Source organism: Arachis hypogaea, chromosome 9 (assembly GCF_003086295.3).
Source record: "Arachis hypogaea cultivar Tifrunner chromosome 9, arahy.Tifrunner.gnm2.J5K5, whole genome shotgun sequence".
Classification (NCBI taxonomy): Eukaryota; Viridiplantae; Streptophyta; class Magnoliopsida; order Fabales; family Fabaceae; genus Arachis; species Arachis hypogaea.
The window spans coordinates 117,912,425-117,931,802 of NC_092044.1; the positions used below are offsets into that span (position 1 = coordinate 117,912,425).

The following is a 19,378-nucleotide window of genomic DNA, read 5'->3' on the forward strand; positions in this document are numbered from 1 at the left end:
TTAATATTGGATTAATAATGGTGTTTTTTTAAATTGTGATCTACTGTGTGGTATTTTTCTAAAATGTTAGATGATTTAACGTACGGAGTACAAATCGGACTGTCCAATTTTTAAGAGGTACAGAAATCGAACCGTCCGATTTTTAGGTACACAAATCGGACCGTCGGTCCGATTTGTGTACTCGGACCGTCCGATTTGTGTTGAAAAAATAAAAAAAATTTGGAGTACACAAATCGGACCCACCGAATTGTGTACTCCAAATTTTTAAAATTTTTTCAACACAAATCGGTAGACCTACCGATTTGTGTACCCCCATAATTTTAAAAAAACACCAAAAATCACCACGTTAAAGTATAACACTCATTTACTACCATATCAAACTCATTTACTACCATATCAAAATTTTTTAGCCGAAGTATGTCAATATATACAACTTCTTCTAACATTTCACTGGCAATGTGTTAAAACTGATATTTCATTCTAGCATTGATTTAACTCTCTACTTTTTCAGACTCTGATTGGGGGGTCTAGCCGCAAGCAAGCATCTGTGAGTTGAAATAGCATAGAAGCTTGGCTGAGGCAGATTCTCAACTAATATGAATTCAAAATCTTCTCAAGGAGTTACATGTTCAATTGCCATCAATTTCAACTCTATATTGTGACAACATGAGTGCTATTTTATTAGAGCCAACCCAAAGAATTTTGAATGTTCATATTGATTCGGTTGTTCAAGTAGCAAATATTTTTGCCAAAGTCCTTTCGATTGACCCCTTTAATAGATGCAAGTTCAAACTTAAAGTAACTTCTAACGTCCCATTAAGTTTGAGGGAGAATAATAGAGTTAGAGAAATAAAGAGTGAAAAGGAAGTTAACTAATAAATAGAAATTCTGTTATTCTGTTGGAAACAGAATACCAACAGAATTTGTTAGAGTTGGTTAATTCTCTCTCCCTCTCCATTCATCAGTTGATAATCATTCAGTAAATTCTTCATACTCATTTTATCACCACTGTACTGCATCTGCATAATGCTTCTGCATTAGCTCAATAATTTCACGATTCTTTCAGCAACAATTGTTAATGCTATAAATTAATCACTTTTTCCTTGAGGATAAAAATGACACTACATTGATTCAACTCTAATCACTATTTCCTTCCCCTTTATCACAGGACTCCAGACATTAATCAACCTAGAAATTTTCCACACAACTTGCAAAAGGCGTAATGTGATAATAATCTTTGGATAATCAAATATCAAATTAATGTTCTAGAAATCTTTTAAATAACCTTGAAATAGGTTCTACTCCAACAAACATATAAGGATTTAGACATAATTGCAAAATTCAATATCCTAAATAAACTTTGATACGATAATTCTTGATCACCACACAAACTTCAGATTAGTTCCAAGTGTAATAATCATTGGAAGATCAAACTGATGATCCTAAAATCTTTAAGAGGAATAAAGATGAGGGTACTCCAAGGGCAACAGCATTCAACATTATCACATATTCTCACGCACACAAATACTAAGCCTTAACTCAAAGAGACTTGGAAAGAAAATGTAAACACGGAACAATCGCAAACAAGTGAATATTATTATAGCAAACATAATAATAAATAGCTATTCTAATGCGTCTCCGAAAATATTCCAAATAAAAAAAAGCTACATAATCTGATCCACTTGATTCTAATAAATCAAGAAGAGGAAGGCCTGGTCAATTGGATTCAATTCGCTGAGATGAAGAATCAAACAGGGCTGAGAAGCTGAGAGAGTTGGGGTTTTGGTTCGGAGTTCATACCGATGATGATGACGAGAGGGATGAATCCGTAGTGGGTGATAACCTTGGCCTTCTTCATCGCCCATGTCGACCACTCCTTCACGCTCTCGCTTAAGAAACGATCCTCTGATCCCTTCGATCCCTTCGAGCTCTTTCCCTTTGCCTTCAGAGACACACCCCTTGACGCCATTGATCTTTTCTTGCTTCTTGATTCTCTCTCTCAATGAGTGTGTTTAATTGCTTGCTCGCTCGCAGCGTGCGGTGGAGGAGACCTTAAACCCTAATTTCGTGTTGTGTAGGTTTTATTGTGACCTGATTTTTTACTACCCGTTTTAGCAAATGACACCAATTCCCTGCCGTTTAAATGTTACATTTCTATTTGCGCTTAATACCATATTAATATTAATATACCAGTGTAGACCCCGCGCCAACGTAATCTACTTTATTGTATTTATAAATTATTTACTTACAAAAAGATTAATATATATTTATAAAAAAATTATTTTATTTAGTATATAAATAAATTATTTAGTTAATTTTTTTTTGTTATATCAATATTTAATCTGATTAAAAAGGTTAATATATAAAATTTGACATAATTATATTTTTTAATATTTTAGTTAACATTAATTTACGTATTTTTTATAACTTTTTCTTTTATTTTAATAATTTTAAAAATATATTTTAATTAAATATATAAAAAAATAAGTAAATAAAATTATTATTACGTATAATTGAAATTAATTATTAAAGTTTTTTTATATATTAATACACCATTATGTAAAAGTGTCTATTGATAATTTAAAAATTAAAAAAAATATTTTAATTATTAAAAATTTAAAATTACATGTAATTAAAAAAAGTACTCTAATTTATTGATAAAATAATGTAGTTATATTTTTTTGATAACATTAATCAGACATATATTATCTTTTTACTGGGCTTGACTAATATTTATTAATATTTTATAAATACATTTATATTCATGCTTAGATGATAACAAAGATGAGATTATTAGTTTAGTAAAAAAAATACTTTTTATCACTTTTAATTTGAAGTAATTTTTTTTAGTAATTTTTAAGTTAAGGTAGATAATAAATATTTAATTGATAACTTTTTTAAAAAAGTAATATATTTTAATAAATATTATTATTTAAATTTAAATTACCCTTTCTTACAACGCAATTATCTAAAATACTTCACAACTTTCGTATACAAAATTTACAAATTTGATAAATATCAATGTTTATGTATAAAAGTATATTAATTAAAACGCAGAAGAGTAATAAATTTTTTCTAAAAAATTTGAGATAATTTTAGTGTCAATTTCTTACTATACATTATTTAAGTTAATTTACTTTATACAGATATGTTAAAATACAGAATGTACTGAATGATTTTTTGTATATATTTATAAGAAGTTGAAAATTATAAATGTCCAATCTTTATAACAAAAAAATTATAAAAATTAATATTTTACACTAAATTTATGTTATTTGACTTATTTCACAAACTGTTGTAATCAATCCATGTATAAATATAATACCAATATTTAATATTTGATACAAAATAAATTAGGTCTCATAAAAAAAGTATAAAAAGATTTGAGTTTAAACACAAATTATTGCATATTTTAATTTGTTCAATTATTTCTTCTATTACATAAAAGACAACACTATAAATACAATAATTAACTTGAGTTGTATCTAAATAAAAAAATATAACACTTAGCTACTTATGTAAGAACTTTGGCGTTTTTTATGTTATAAATAATACATAATTAAAATTATCCACAAAATGAAGGCAACAAACATCACACTAAATACAATTTTAAAGTTAAATTCAAACTAAATATAACAATATAATCACACTAAATTGATAGTCTAAATTAAGTGTATATTTACCAATATTCCAAAAACTTGCATCAGAACTAAAAGAATATTAAACCCTTAAATGTTAATTTGGATTGGCTTTTTGAGTTAAAAAAATATTTTAAAAAAAATAAAATATTTTTATTTAATTTTAAATCTATTTGAATACATCTTTTTAAAAAAATATTTTTATTTAAAAAAATTAATTATTTATTTTGTCTAAAAATTAACAATACCTTGTTTTTTAAAAAAGTATAAGCAAAAAACGTATTAAAAATTTAAAAACTTTTTTTAAAAAGCATGTTAAAATGTGAAATAACTTTTGTCTATTAAAAAAAATCTTTTAAAAAATAAAAAATAAATATTTTTTTCAAAAGTCAATTCAAACTAACTCTAATTTCAAAACAAACACAAAATTATTAAACATAAAAAATATAGAGTGCTCCAAATATTTTTAATTTTTTCAACACAAATCGGTGAGTCTGAATTGTGTACTCCAAATTTTTAAAATTTTTTCAACACAAATCGGTGGGTCTGATTTGTGTACCCCATAGTTCTAAAAAACACCCAAAATCACCATGTTAAAGTATAACACTCATTCTACTACCATATCAAAATTTTTTAGCCGAAGTATGTCAGTATATACAACTTCTTCTAACATTTCACTGGCAATGTGTTAAAACGTATATTGAGATACTTGGCTAGCACATTGAATCAAAGACTGATATTTCATTCTAGCATTGATTTAACTCTCTTTGCTTTTTCAGACGACTCTGATTGGGGAGTCTAGCCGCAAGCAAGCATCTGTGAGTTGAAATAGCATAGAAAGCATCTGTGAGTTGAAATAGCATAGAAGCTTGGTTGAGGCGGATTATCAACTAATATGGATTCAAAATCTTCTCAAGGAGTTACATGTTCAATTGCCATCAATTTCAACTCTATATTGTGACAACATGAGTGCTATTTTATTAGAGCCAACCCAAAGAATTTTGAATGTTCATATTGATTCGGTTGATCAAGTAGCAAATATTTTTGCCAAAGTCCTTTCCATTGACCCCTTTAATAGATGCAAGTTAAAACTTAAAAGTAACTTCTAACACCTCATTAAGTTTCAGGGAGAATAATAGAGTTAGAGAAATAAAGAGTGAAAAGGAAGTTAGCTAATAAATAGAAATTCTGTTATTCTGTTTGAAACAGAATTTGTTAGAGTAGGTTAATTCTCTCTCAGTCTCCATTCATCAGTTGATAATCATTCAGTAAATTCTTCATACTCATTTCATCACCACTGTACTGCATCTACATAATGCATCTGCATAATGCTTCTGCATTAGCTCAATCATTTCACGATTCTTTCAGCAACAATTGTTAATGCTATAAATTAATCACTTTTTCCTTGAGGACAAAAATGACACTACATTGATTTAACTCTAATCACTTTTTCCTTCCCCTTTATCACAGGACTCCAGACATTAATCAACCTAAAAATTTTCCACACAACTTGCAAAAGGCGTAATGTGATAATAATCTTTGAATAATCAAATATCAAATTAATGTTCTAGAAATCTTTTAAATAACCTTGAAATAGGTTCTACTCCAACAAACATATAAGGATTTAGACATAATTGCAAAATCCAATATCCTAAATAAACTTTGATACGATAATTCTTGATCACCACACAAGCTTCAGATTAGTTCCAAGTGTAATAATCATTGGAAGATCAAACTGATGATCCTAAAATCTTTAAGAGGAACAAAGATGAGGGTACTCCAAGAACTCCTATTAGATGCAACAGCATTCAACATTATCACATATTCTCACACACACAAATACTAAGCCTTAACTCAAAGAACAACCACATCAAGTGACTTGGAAAGAAAATGTAAACACGAAACAATCGCAAACATGTGAATATTATTACAGCAAATATAATAATAAATAGCTCTTCTAAAGCGTCTCCGAAAATATCCCAAATAAAAAAAAAAGCTACATAATCTGATCCCCTTGATTCTAATAAATCAAGAAGAGGAAGGCCTGGTCAATTGGATTCAATTCGCTGAGATGAAGAATCAAACAGGGCTGAGAAGCTGAGAGAGTTGGGGTTTTGGTTCGGAGTTCATACCGATGATGATGACGAGAGGGATGAATCCGTAGTGGGTGATAACCTTGGCCTTCCTCATCGCCCATGTCGACCACTCCTTCACGCTCTCGCTTAAGAAACGATCCTCTGATCCCTTCGATCCCTTCGAGTTCTTTCCCTTTGCCTTCAGAGACACACCCCTTGACGCCATTGATCTTTTCTTGCTTCTTGATTCTCTCTCTCAATGAGTGTGTTTAATTGCTTGCTCGCTCGCAGCGTGCGGTGGAGGAGACCTTAAACCCTAATTTCGTGTTGTGTAGGTTTTATTGTGACCTGATTTTCTACTACCCGTTTTAGCAAACGACACCAATTCCCTGCCGTTTAAATGTTACATTCCTATTTGTGCTTAATACCATATTAATATACCAGTGTAGACCCCGCGCCAACGTAATCTACTTTATTGTATTTATAAATTATTTACTTACAAAAAAATTCATATTTATAAAAAAATTATTTTATTTAGTATATAAATAAATTAATTAGTTAATTTCTTTTTGTTATATCAATCTTTAATCTGATTAAAAAGGTTAATATATAAAATTTGACATAATTATATTTTTTAATATTTTAGTTAACATTAATTTACGTATTTTTTATAACTTTTTCTTTTATTTTAATAATTTTAAAAATATATTTTAACTAAATATATAAAAAAATAAGTAAATAAAATTATTATTATGTATAATTGAAATTAATTATTAAAATTTTTTTATATATTAATACACTATTATGTAAAAGTGTCTATTGATAATTTAAAAATTAAAAAAATATTTTAATTATTAAAAATTTAAAATTACATCTAATTAAAAAGTATTCTAATTTATTGATAAAATAATGTAGTTATACTTTTTTGATAACATTAATCAGACATATCTTACCTTTTTACTGGGCTTGACTAATATTTATTAATATTTTATAAATACATTTATATTCATGTTTAGATGATAACAAAGATGAGATTATTAGTTTAGTAAAAAAAAATACTTTTTATCACTTTTAATTTGAAGTAATTTTTTTTTAGTACTTTTTAAGTTAAGGTAGATAATACATATTTAATTGATAACTTTTTTAGAAAAAGTAATATATTTTAATAAATATTATTATTTAAATTTAAATTATCCTTTCTTACAAAGCAATTATCTAAAATACTTCACAACTTTCGTATACAAAATTTACAAATTTGATAAATATCAATGTTTATGCATAAAAGTATATTAATTAAAACGCAGAAGAGTAATAAAATTTTTCTAAAAAATTTGACATAATTTTAGTGTCAATTTCTTACTATACATTATTTAAGTTAATTTACTTTATACAGATATGTTAAAATACAGAATGTACTGAATGATTTTTTGTATATATTTATAAGAAGTTGAAAATTATAAATGCCCAATCTTTATAACAAAAAAATTATAAAAATTAATATTTTACACTAAATTTGTTTTATTTGACTTATTTCACAAACTATCGTAATCCATGTATATATATAATACCAATATTTAATATTTGATACAAAATAAATTAGGTCTCATAAAAAAAATATAAAAAGATTTGAGTTTAAACACAAATTATTGCATATTTTAATTTGTTTAATTATTTCTTCTATTACATAAAAGACAACACTATAAACACAATAATTAACTTGAGTTGTATCTAAATAAAAAAATATAACACTTAGCTACTTATGTAAGAACCTCGGCGTTTTTTATGTTATAAATAATACATAATTAAAATTATCTACAAAATGAAGGCAACAAATATCACACTAAATACAATTTTAAAGTTAAATTCAAACTAAATATAACAATGTAATCACAGTAAATTGATAGTCTAAATTAAGTGTATATTTACCAATATTCCTAAAACTTGCATCGGAATTAAAAGAATATTAAACCCTTAAATGTTAATTTGGATTAGCTTTTTGAGTTAAAAAATATTTTTATTTAATTTTAGATCTATTTAAATACATTTTTTTAAAAAATATTTTTATTTAATAAATTAATTATTTATTTTGTCTAAAAATTAATAATACCTTGTTTTTTAAAAAAGTATAAGCAAAAAACGTATTAAAAATTTAAAAACCTTTTTTTAAAAAGCATGTTAAAATATGAAATAATTTTTGTCTTTTAAAAAAATCTTTTAAAAAAATAAAAAATAAATATTTTTTTCAAAAGTCAATCCAAACTAACTCTAATTTCAAAACAGACACAAAATTATTAAACATCAAAATCACACACACATATATATACAAATACTTAATTTTTTATTATTATCACTATTATAGTATCATTTTCAACTAATGGTGCAGTAAATACACATAATTAACCATAGTACAAACAAATTTTTTTTTCTAAATTTGATTGGAAGTCTTACTTCTTGTTTGCCAATCCAACAAAAACAACAAAAGTAAACTCATAAATTAATAAAAAACTCAAAAAGACAAAAATATTTTTATTTATTTTAAACTTTGATTTAAGTTTAATCCAAAGAGTAAACTGAAAATTTTACAACAGAATGATACTATATGCATGTTATGTAAGAAAGATGCTGAGAATATATAACATCTGTGATGTTTATTCTGTGAGTTCTCTTGGCAGGTGTGGTGTGTTTGGGCCTCGGAATTTGAACAAGAGTAGATTATTCCCGGTACTGTGAAATAGCAATTTGAGAGTTGGAGGTCTGTGTCGATAAGAAAAGAGGTACGAAAGTATTGGCTAGTTGGTTTCTTCTCAATGATGTAGACTATATGGTTACGCAGAAATGATGTCATTTTTCACAAGATAACAAGGATTAAAGACTGTGTGGACCAATCCTTTTCATATACCACAGAATGGTGTTGTAACTAACTCATGTTGTTGATGATAATATCAAGAATGACATAAGAGTTGTACGACTGTTATTGTTTGCTCGTCTGTAATGCTTCACATGTGTGTTGAGCTCCTTCTTTCTTTAAAAAAAAAAGTTTAATTCAAATGCACATTATTGGCAATTGAACATGAATGTGAGGCCTCAATCTCTAATCCAACCTTACTTCATTCTTTTAATTCCATCATTTGCTCCAAATCTCACATCTTTTTAAACAATAAATAGAACTAATATTAAAAAGAAATATGCAAATATTTTTTTAATGCCACATGTCCCTGATTCAAATTAAATGTGAGTACCTATGTTCTGAATATTACTAATATATACATTAAGCATTGAACTGTAGTCTTTGTCCTTTGCTGCAATTGCATACAATCTAAAGTGCAGTCTATTCCTCAGTCAATTCTCTCTAAATCATCACCTCTAGTAAACAAAGAAACATACTTCTTAGTAAATATTACAATTCAAATTAAAAAAAAAATTCTCTGAGTTAAAACAATACAATTGTTCTCATTTTTTACAATAATCAAAATTTACAAAAGGCAATTACAAATCAAAGTAAAACAAATAATGAAAAAAATAATTAACATAATTACTTCTCAATTACTCTTCATTGACATGGACGAACAACTCAATGCAACAAAATTCAGATGCTCATGAATGCTAAAAGCACACTTTGTATTTCAAACAAACCTAATGATGCATCAAATCTAATCACAAAATTAGAAAAAAAAATTCAATCTCATCTTTAAATTCATCTTTAGATCCACAAATATACATGATATGATATTATATTTTTGGTATGGTCAAGTCAACTATCATTTTTGGTCTAATATTAGAAAAAGCAATAATTTCTTCAAATTCAAGTTGGTAACCAAATCTGATGTAGCAAGGTAGCAAATCTGATGTAGCAAGGTAGCAAATCTGATGAAGAAAAACACGTCAAGTTGTGATAACCAATCTTTTTTGAGACTACATCAATGATATATTATCAAAAGCTAAAATAATGAATAGAAAACGAAAAACTAAAGGGTAATAACTACTCACCCCAACCTTCAAACACTTATTGCTTTGGAAATATCCATAAATATAAAATATTTCAAAAAATTGCTACATAAACAAAAGATTTTATAATCATAATACTTTGTCAATAGAGAGTAAATCCAATATGCCTCACATGATTACAAATGCATGGCAAACAATTAAAAACCAAAAGAAAAATATATTAAAGTAAATAATAATTTTTTTGTTAAAGATAAAAAGACTCAAACTCACAACTTCTTAAGTTAATATAGAAAAGAGACTATACCATTTGAATTATAAGTTATTAGCAAAGCAAATAATAACTTTAAACAAATAGAATTGATAGTCCTTGAAATTAAGCAAAGTCAACCGTCTACTATCAAATGTCATTAAAATTAAGTAATGTCAACAAAAACCTAGAATTGATGTCAAAGTTATAATTTTGAGATGCTATTTATAGTAGACCAAAGAGAAAGAAAAGAGAGAGAGAGAGAAAGTGGGCTTAGCGAGCCTAAATTCATTATTAAAAGAGATTTGGGGCTTGTTCCTAAGATTTTCGGTTTAAGTTTTACAGTAGGACAAGAAAAAAATAAAAAATAAATTTTGGTTTGGTTTAATAAAATTTTTATTTTTTAAAAGTAATTTATAAAAGCTGTTTTTCAAAAGATAGCTTTTTAAGAGTGGCGTCACTTGCGTTTACGTTTAATAAAATTAAATTAAAAATAATTTTTAATAAGCACAAGTATCGCAGTTGTATTTGGTAAAATAGTTTTTAAAACTTAAAAAAATTATAATAAACATATTTATAATAAAAAATAATTTATTTTTTAAAATTCTTTAAAATTTTATATAATATTTTAAAATAAAATAATTTTAAAATAAAAAATTTAACATAAATATAATAAATAAATTCTTTTATTTTTTAACTTTAAAATTTTATATAAGTATCATAAAAATTTATTTAACCTAAATATCATAATTAAAAATACTAAATTATCTAACTCAAATTTTAGAGACTAATAATTTAAATATTTACTTGATTGTACTAATATAAATAGAGTTATCATTGGTCAATAATAAAATTTGTATGTAATTCAATGTTAGTACTCACAAAAAAATAATATTAATAGATAGAAGTTCATACTTAATATGTGATAGAGATGTATTTGTATTTAAATTTGTGAAGATTAGGTTGAAAAATAAAAAATATATGAAGATTGTGTTAAAATTTGTAAAGGTTAGAATGAAAAGTTAGAAATATATGAGAATTTTAATGGCAATATAATAGTGAAAAATATATGCAAGAAAATAAATAAAATTTGATAAGCACAAGCCAATTTTAAAAGGTTTCTGTTTAATTACTTTTAAAAGCACCCCTAACTTTTAAAAACCGCAAGTATAAGCACTTGAACTTTTTAATTTATCAAACACAAAATGAAGTGCTTATACTTCTTAAAAACACAAACACTTCTTGAAAAAAAAAACTTTACCAAATCCAACCTTTATATATTAGTAGCACTTTTTCCGTATGTTAGAGTGTTTGTAACGTGAGAGATTAAACTCCCTTTCCGCAATGCTTTTTTATCCATGTAAACAAAATTCCATACGGAAGAAATTCTTTTTTTTTCCTCTTCCTTGAATATTCATTCTTATTAGTACACAAATGAATCATAAGAGATCAACTTGAAATCCAAAATATACAAATGACTCGTTTCTTTCCCTCAATCAATAATTCGATTTGCTAATTTCTCTAACTTTACAGCTTAGATTATGTCGTTATTTTCATCAATTCGATTACACTTGTTCGAATTAACTAGTTAGTGAATAGCTAGCCTAATGTAAATTTTGTGGCTGTTGCATTGCACTACTAGCCAACCAATTGATCCATCCTTTTCTCTTCAAAACATGACCATCTTTGTAACTTTTAATTAATTAATTAATTAATTAATTAAAAGGGTTTTAGTTTAATTTTCCTTAGGAAAAAAAAAAGCAATAGAGAAAAACACTATGCAATTCTTCGCGAGAGGATTTCAATAATTGTAGATTCTTCTTCCTAAATCTTGATGCGCCTCAATGCAAGGTAGGCCAATAATCTGTACCCTACAAACATGAGAAACAAGACACCAATGCTTCCCACAGTGCCAATTTGGCCCATCACATCCTCTTCAAGAAACTTGCAATTAGCCCTGTCTCCACCACCATGATTGCAACCCAACATGTATGAGATTTTTCTTCCATCACCATACTGAATCCTAGTCAGAAGCCTATAACAGTAAAAAGTTGTGGATATGTATTTGATCCAAGCCATGCATGCTGGAACCTTATGGACATAGTATCCACCTGTTAGCACAAATGCTAGCATTGTCACTGCTGCAACAGTTGAAGCTTGTTTGGCATCCATTATCGCGGCGCCTAAGGCGAGTCCAAGACCCTGCGAGACAAGGACATATCCAAGGATGACCAACCATGTCAATAGAAATGCCACCAGATCAGGCTTTAGGCCTCCCATCCAATATGTCACAATGAGGAAAATTGTGGGCAGGATAAGCTCCATTGGAAGATCACCCACTATTCGAGACATGAAGTAGGATGACAATGTGTACATTCCAGAGGCCCTTTCTTTCATGAAGATGGCGCGCTCTTGGGGGAAGGCAAAAACAGAGTTGAAGGATGGGAATACACCCCAGAAGATTGAAATGAAGAAGAGTAGGCCAAGCCTGTCCTGAACATTTCTGTAGTCAGAGTGCCACCACATTAGGCCTGCTAATAGTGCAGCTGCAATGACTTGGAACACTCTCAGAGTGTTGAATGATTCATGCTTTCTCTCTTTGAGGCTTCTTTGGAAGAGTGTGCTGAATTGGTTGAACCAATCTAAGAAGCTAACCCTGTCACTATATCTGCTTCTTCCCATAGGGTGTGTGTTCTTTGTAGGATTAACAATGTTGGGAGTGTCAATGCATAAAGCTTTTACCTTTGGAGCTAGTGTTGTGTTGTATGAATGAATTAGGTTCTGCCTTATGTTTGGCTTATCTCTTTCACTTACACCATCAACATGGCTAACACCTGCAGAATTCAGAGCCAAGTTTGATTAATAAAAGGTGCATCCTCTTATTGTTATTATTAATTTGTTATTGTACTTGTATTTAATATCTAAATAAATTTGGTAATCCAACAATTTTTAGGTGTTTCAAAAGATCTCATAATAATATCTGAAAAGTAAGAGGGCTTCATAATTCTTGGTTATGCTTTATTTCGCTTTCAGTTGGCAAGTAGAGCCAATTCAGATTTCATCTTTGGATAAAAGAATAAGGGACCACAACAGAAAAAGAAAGCATACCAGATCAACCATATACAAGAGAGATCAGATAGAAACTTATTTTCTATAAGAGACCTTATCTGAAAACCAATAATATACTCTGGAATAAACTATAAGAAACTATGGCTGTAGCATCATGACCATTCGCCATGGCAATGGCCATATGGGACCGTGTATTATAACATCTAGCATTTAAAAATGATCAAATCTATTTACTTAGAGATACTGAAGCAGAAGAAAGTATAGGACAAGATAAAGAGGATGATAAAGTAAATCAAAGTATGTGCTTAATTAAATTAATTAAACACGCAATTGATTAATCTAAAGGAGTCAGATTAAGAGGCATAAACATGGTTAAGTAGGATAGTGGAACTTGTAAAAGCTGACTTATGTGCTAGTGTTATGGTGAGTCTCCACTAATATTGGTGCTGGCACTGTTGATAGGGCCACCAGCTCCCACTTTCATATGTTTGATCAACATAAATCTATTCAATTTTATTTTTATTCAACCTTTCAGCCATCAAAGTTCACTTTTGTGGGACAAAATGTTTTTAATCTTGTAAATCAGACCCAACACGTGTAGCTCTTTAACAGATCCTAAGAATAGAGAGATACTTGAAAAAGGTAGAGAGGAAAAGGAGAGAAATTAAGAAAACAAAATGAATAAGAAAACTGAAAAGGGGAACCATATGCACGATTGGCCAGATCATTGTCAAAGAAGTGAAGGTCAAGCTTTTTCCCATATGTGTAATGATGAATAAAGAACACCCCCAAGACCATGTTCTAGCTTGTATTGATAAAAAACACTATTTTTCTAGGAAAACGGCTTTAGATGCAGTGCCACAAACCCAAATAATTATTGTTTTTTAGCAGAATAATAACATGTATATTCTATTAGTAAGCGATATGACTCTGTAAGGAAAGAGATATATACTTAATATTATTGTAATTCTATTAGCATAAACCAAACATTAGAAAGGATAAGATATGTTGATTATAACTCAACCCCATCATTACTATAAACTCTTTTATACAGCTAACTAAAATTAGGTATAAATGATATGATATATGATTTTATCACCATTTAATTTAAGGGCAGACAGTGATTCAGTGTGCCACTTTATTTTTCCCTGGGTGTCCTCTTTGCTAATTCTTTTTTTCCCCTTCTTCCTCTCTTTTACAAGATTGATGGTTTCTCACGCTATGAGTGTCGTCATCACCTCCTCCACCTCAATATCCACATTATAATCATGGCCCCAAGGATCAATGAAAAAAGGTTTAGAGAGGCACATATATCCTTCATAATCGTCTAGTGCTACCTATATATAAGATTAAAATACCTAGTCAAAGAGCACTACTTACCTTAGCAGTTATTTCACGGATTAAATTAATTCTAGACTATGCTCGGTGACATCAGCCACCAGTCTAGTCTAAAAGAAGCAACACTATTGGTCCAACACTAACTTAAATAGAAAGACCACTTATCTACAACTTAAGTCTCAGCCCACTACTTAAGCATTTCCAACTTTATGAAATATGTCACGTTCTTCTCTTTTGACCATAAATAACCTTGGTCCACATGGAGGACATTTGCAATTATAATTACTCTAATCTGATTACATCAGGTTGTAAATTTTTCATAGTGTGTTTCTGTTAAAACTCTTGCATCCTTTTCAGTGTAATAACAACTAGCATACTTTGCTATGTAACACCACTTCTTTTTTATTTTTGAAGAGAATGTAAAATCTAAAACACATTTGATACTAAATTAAAAAGTGGGAGAAATACATAGTAACTGAATATTCGTAATAAAATAAGTATAATACCATATGTTAGAATAAACAGAGAGTGGTTTATATATATACACGTCACAAAGGTTACATGCCAATATCAGCATCAAGAGGTTACTTTAAAGTGTTTTCTCGGTTGGTATAAGCTCGAAAGACAAGTCATTACTTATCCTACTACAAAAGCAAGTTAATTGAAATGCCAATTTTAGACACCACAACAAAAGCGTAATTGATTCTGATGTTATTATGTTATCCTTTGCAAAATAAAAGATAGTAGATTAAGTTGTTCAATTCCTGTTGAAAAGGATATGGTTGATAGCTCTTTAATATAAGGGTCCATGTCTCTATATATAATAACTCCTCCTTCTCTATTATTTACCTTCTAGTTTTAGGAATATTTCCGGACCCCACATATATATGAAATTGGCACCTAACCTCACCTGACAGGGATCGGAAAAATCCCTGTATGTGTCTCCCAAAAAATAGTCTTATAATTAACAAGCTGAGTCTTGGATTATTCTCTAAGAATGAAAATTAAAATCAACTCCCAATACTATTCATATGTATAAATATTAAATAATGCTCTAGTACAATCAACTACTTTAATCACAAACAGAATCCAGCTTAAGTCCAAATATTTATTTGGTAATTGTGGGCTTGAATTAGAGGGGAAAAAACACATGCCTCGGTTGAGGAGGCAGTGGCTCTATGCTTTAGGTTTGGCCAAGATGAAACAGTGTGAAATGTGAAGAAACAAAATAAGGGAAAGGGGAAAATCAAGGAGTATAAGGAGTCAGAGTCACATCAGTGGTTGGCCCCAGAAAAAGAAAAACCAACTGGATATATAAGAAGCAAGGAAAAGAAGGAAATGATAGAGGCAATAACAAATTAAACACTTCCGAAAAAGGAGGACACGTGGTAAGCATCAAGGGATTTGTTTAAATAAAATTAATTAAAGCATTCCCAACAGAAAATCAAAACCCATTACGTATCTAATCGATTTGTTCCACTCAAAGCTGAGACGCTTCCTTTATCTTTCTCCCTTCTCACTCAAACGCTACATATATTTATAAAGTATCTAAATAAATAAAATTCTTTACACACAACAATAATCATCATCACACCACTATGGCAATATAGGTGAGGGCAACCCCATTGCCCCTGAAAGACTTCATGAACTACAGTTAAATTAAACAGACAAAGGGTGTAGTAGTAATAGTACAATAACCTAGTTTCATCATATGGGATGCTGAATTCGTAGCCAGCAAAGTGTATCAACAAAATAGTAGCATGATGTTTGTCACAGCATGTTGCCTAAACTTGATGCTCCTTATTAATGACGTCCCATTATTAATTCATTGAACCAAAAACTCACCCACCAATCCACCATGCTTATATATATATATTCTTAGATACTATTCCCCCAACAAAATCACAATCAAAATGTCACATCTACCACACACCATAACACTAATAATTCGGTAAATCCACATTCTTTTCATTACCCCCCATCTACAATAAAAATTCTTGATAACTAAACACTAAGTCCATTTGGTCAAATATTCCCTTGCTAACCTAATTAATCTTACTTAATTAACATCAATAATTAACCAACTTATCACCAACAAATAGCAATTTTGACCGTGCCAACTTTACTTTAACTGCCAAAAAAGTTTGTAATCACTGTATCCTTGTCATACTCTTTTCCTCCATTGTGTCCAAACTACCATCATTTGTAGACAAGAAGAATATAATATTACTTTCTCAATTTCACCTTAGTTATTTTAAGAATGAATTTTTTTTTTGGAGACTTTAAGAATGAATTTATAAAAGATAAAAATGACTTATCATAAATATTATAGAAATTAAGTCTTAACTGCCACCAAAAGTTTGTTACAGCAGAATAACATCAAGCTGAGTTACCGTTGTGATAACAGAAAATGAAAAAAATAAAAATAGAAATAAACAAAGAGAAAGTTGACGTACCGTTAGCGAGATCGAGAAGGAAATCGGCGGGGTTCATCGGAAAAGATGGCACAAAACCAACGGACTCAAAGTACCGCATGGCGTCGCATCCTTTACCGAAGTAGAGGCAATTCCCTTCGGAGAGCACGAGAACCTTATCGAACATCTGGAAAACGCGGCTCGACGGTTGGTGCACCGACGTAACCACCGTCTTCCCCTTCTTCGCTAGCGAACCGAGCACCGAAATGAGGCGGTGCGCCGACGTGGAGTCCAGCCCCGACGTCGGCTCGTCCAGCAGCAGCAGGCTCGGATCCACAAGCATCTCATGCGCAATGCTCACGCGCTTCCTCTCCCCGCCGGAGACACCGCGGATGAAGCTGTTCCCGATTATGGTGTCCTCGCACTTGCCTAGTCCAAGCTCTGCAATCGCCGACTCCGCCGCCGCAATCTTCGCCTCACGCGGCAGCGAACGAGGGAGGCGGAGCATGGAGCAGAAGACTAGGGTTTCGCGGACGGTGAGGTGCGGGTAAAGCACGTCGTCCTGAGTAACGAATCCGGTTCGGCGGAGAATCGGTTTGGTGAGCTTGGATGAGTTTGCGAGAATTGTTCCGGTGAGGCCGTGACCATGGAGTCTCCCTGCAAGCGCGTTTAGGAGCGTTGATTTGCCGCTTCCTGATGGACCAAGGATGGCTAGGATCTCTCCCGGGTACGCTATCCCTGTTACTCCGTTTAGAATTGTTCTTTCTTGCATCACCGTTGATCTTGTCTGATCGGACGGTGTTGGTGACTCGCGATCAGTTGCGAAAAGTTTCTTAATGCACCTTCCTTTAGCTTGCTTGTTCTCTATCTTTATCCGGTACCCCACGTCCATGAACTGCGTTAATTATTTGCATGAACACATAGTTAAAGCATAATAGTATAGGGTCAACGATGTTATGACTAGTTATGACTTGTTAGTGGTTAATTAATTAAATGAATAAACATTGTGATTAATTAGTATTAGTAATAATAATACCTTGAGAGTGATTGGGTAAGAAGGGGACATTAAAGGAGGGATGTCACGGGATTCTCGAGGGGGTTGTTTGGGTGAGTCTCCATTTGGAGTTTCTACGCCACCAAACGCTTCCCTTTGTGTTGTTGTAGACATTGTTATTGTATGTTTTTGAGGGAGAGATGGAAACTAAAAAGAAACAAGTGTTGTTAGTTGATGGTGAATGAATTAGTGAGTGGAAGAAGGAAGACGGAAGAAGAAGGGGGTATTTATGGAGGAGGTGAGGAAGGTGGACCCCATCGGTGTGCCACGTCAACGTGGAACAACCAAATGGGGAATGGTTACGTGTCAACATTTTGGTGTGCTGTTGTCATCTGTCCCCAGAAATGGTTCATTATGTAAAATAAGAAGTAGAGTAACAAAAGTTTAGGTTCCATTAATTATTATTTTTATTTTTAATTATAATGGAGGGCACATAACTGCGTGTAAATAATAATAAGTAATAACTTGAGCAGGACTCCAACATTGATCTGCAAATGGTAAGAATTATTTTAATTTAATTTGGTATGTATAAAGTAGGTAGCTAAGCTAGGTGTAATTGTGAGAAAGACTATTGGGTACACTTGTTTATACTTTATCACCGAAGGAAACTGTGTCGCAAGGTAGAGCCAATTAAAGGGAACTGAGATGCAAAGGATATAGATGAAGGAGTGGAGCAGAGCAATAATAATTAGAAGTATAGAGTAGAGTAGACAGTAGAGTAGAGAGAGATCAGAATCTTTAAATAGTATTAATAGAGGTTGAAAAGGGAGAGTGGCATGTGGTAGGCAGATACTGTAGCCCATTGCCACCGTTGCTTTGATCACTCATCAATTTCTTACCACCAACGAAGGTAAGGGATATTTTTGGATATAGTATTCTTTTGCTCTTTTATTCCTGGGATATTTATTAAATTAGGTTCAGACTATATCAAACCTCTAGTAAATAAATTAATTTTCCGTTTTTTTTTTCATGAGAATAGTGTGTCATGAAACCATTAATTACAAAAGCCTAATCTGATAAAGAAAATATTTAAGTAACTATAACTTTTATATAGAATAAAAAACCTTAACCTAATTTATTTATCATGATTAAATTTAGGTGTTATTAAAAGACTAGAAAAGTAACCGATAATAAATCAATAAAAAAATAAGAAAGATTTTATATATGTACTATTTTTTTACACTTTTTAATATTTATTAATTTTAATATTAAAAGTGATATAATGAAAAGCGAGAAAAAAATCCATCTTTTATTTCATATAAAAATATAATAAATTATATACACAAATATTATTTCTATAATTTGTACGATGGTGCCATCCAAGCTTAAATGATTGTTGGATGTAGTTATAACTTTTAAGTTTATAACATGTTACATCTAAAGCTTATAAATGTCTATATGATAATATAAACATGATGATTATTGATGAGAATTCATCAATTAGATAGAACGAGGACACATACATTCTCTCTCTCTCTCTCTCTCTCTCTCTCTCTCTCTCTATATATATATATATATATATATATATATATATATATATATATTATATATATATATATGGGTTGTGATAGTGACTTGAACCTTGGAATGAATGTCCT

The 19,378-nt window shown here is 30.2% G+C and overlaps 2 protein-coding genes across 2 annotated transcripts; both read right to left on the reverse strand.

The window, feature by feature from the left end:
* Positions 1-1,575: 1,575 nt before the first annotated feature.
* LOC112712533 (mitochondrial import receptor subunit TOM7-1) lies at positions 1,576-2,139 on the reverse strand. The gene has a single exon (XM_025765446.3). The coding sequence runs from the start codon at positions 1,967-1,969 to the stop codon at positions 1,748-1,750; it is 222 nt and encodes a 73-aa protein (XP_025621231.1). The 5' UTR covers positions 1,970-2,139; the 3' UTR covers positions 1,576-1,747.
* A 9,248-nt stretch (positions 2,140-11,387) lies between these two features.
* LOC112712534 (ABC transporter G family member 25) lies at positions 11,388-18,495 on the reverse strand. Its single transcript, XM_025765447.3, has 3 exons — positions 17,763-18,495; positions 16,769-17,621; positions 11,388-12,739 (listed from the first exon to the last, which is right to left on the reverse strand). The coding sequence occupies exons 1-3, from the start codon at positions 17,892-17,894 to the stop codon at positions 11,730-11,732; spliced, it is 1,995 nt and encodes a 664-aa protein (XP_025621232.1). The 5' UTR covers positions 17,895-18,495; the 3' UTR covers positions 11,388-11,729.
* Positions 18,496-19,378: the final 883 nt, after the last annotated feature.

What these genes read in the sequence shown, in the direction of transcription:
- LOC112712533 (XM_025765446.3), bottom strand. Translation starts at nt 1,969, where the DNA reads ATGGCGTCAAGGGGTGTGTCTCTGAAGGCAAAGGGAAAGAGCTCGAAG.
- LOC112712534 (XM_025765447.3), bottom strand. Translation starts at nt 17,894, where the DNA reads ATGTCTACAACAACACAAAGGGAAGCGTTTGGTGGCGTAGAAACTCCA. An exon ending in CTTACCCAATCACTCTCAAG is followed by an intron (nt 17,622 to 17,762) that starts GTATTATTATTA and finishes TAATTAACGCAG; the next exon opens with TTCATGGACGTGGGGTACCG. An exon ending in CCTTCTCGATCTCGCTAACG is followed by an intron (nt 12,740 to 16,768) that starts GTACGTCAACTT and finishes TGAATTCTGCAG; the next exon opens with GTGTTAGCCATGTTGATGGT.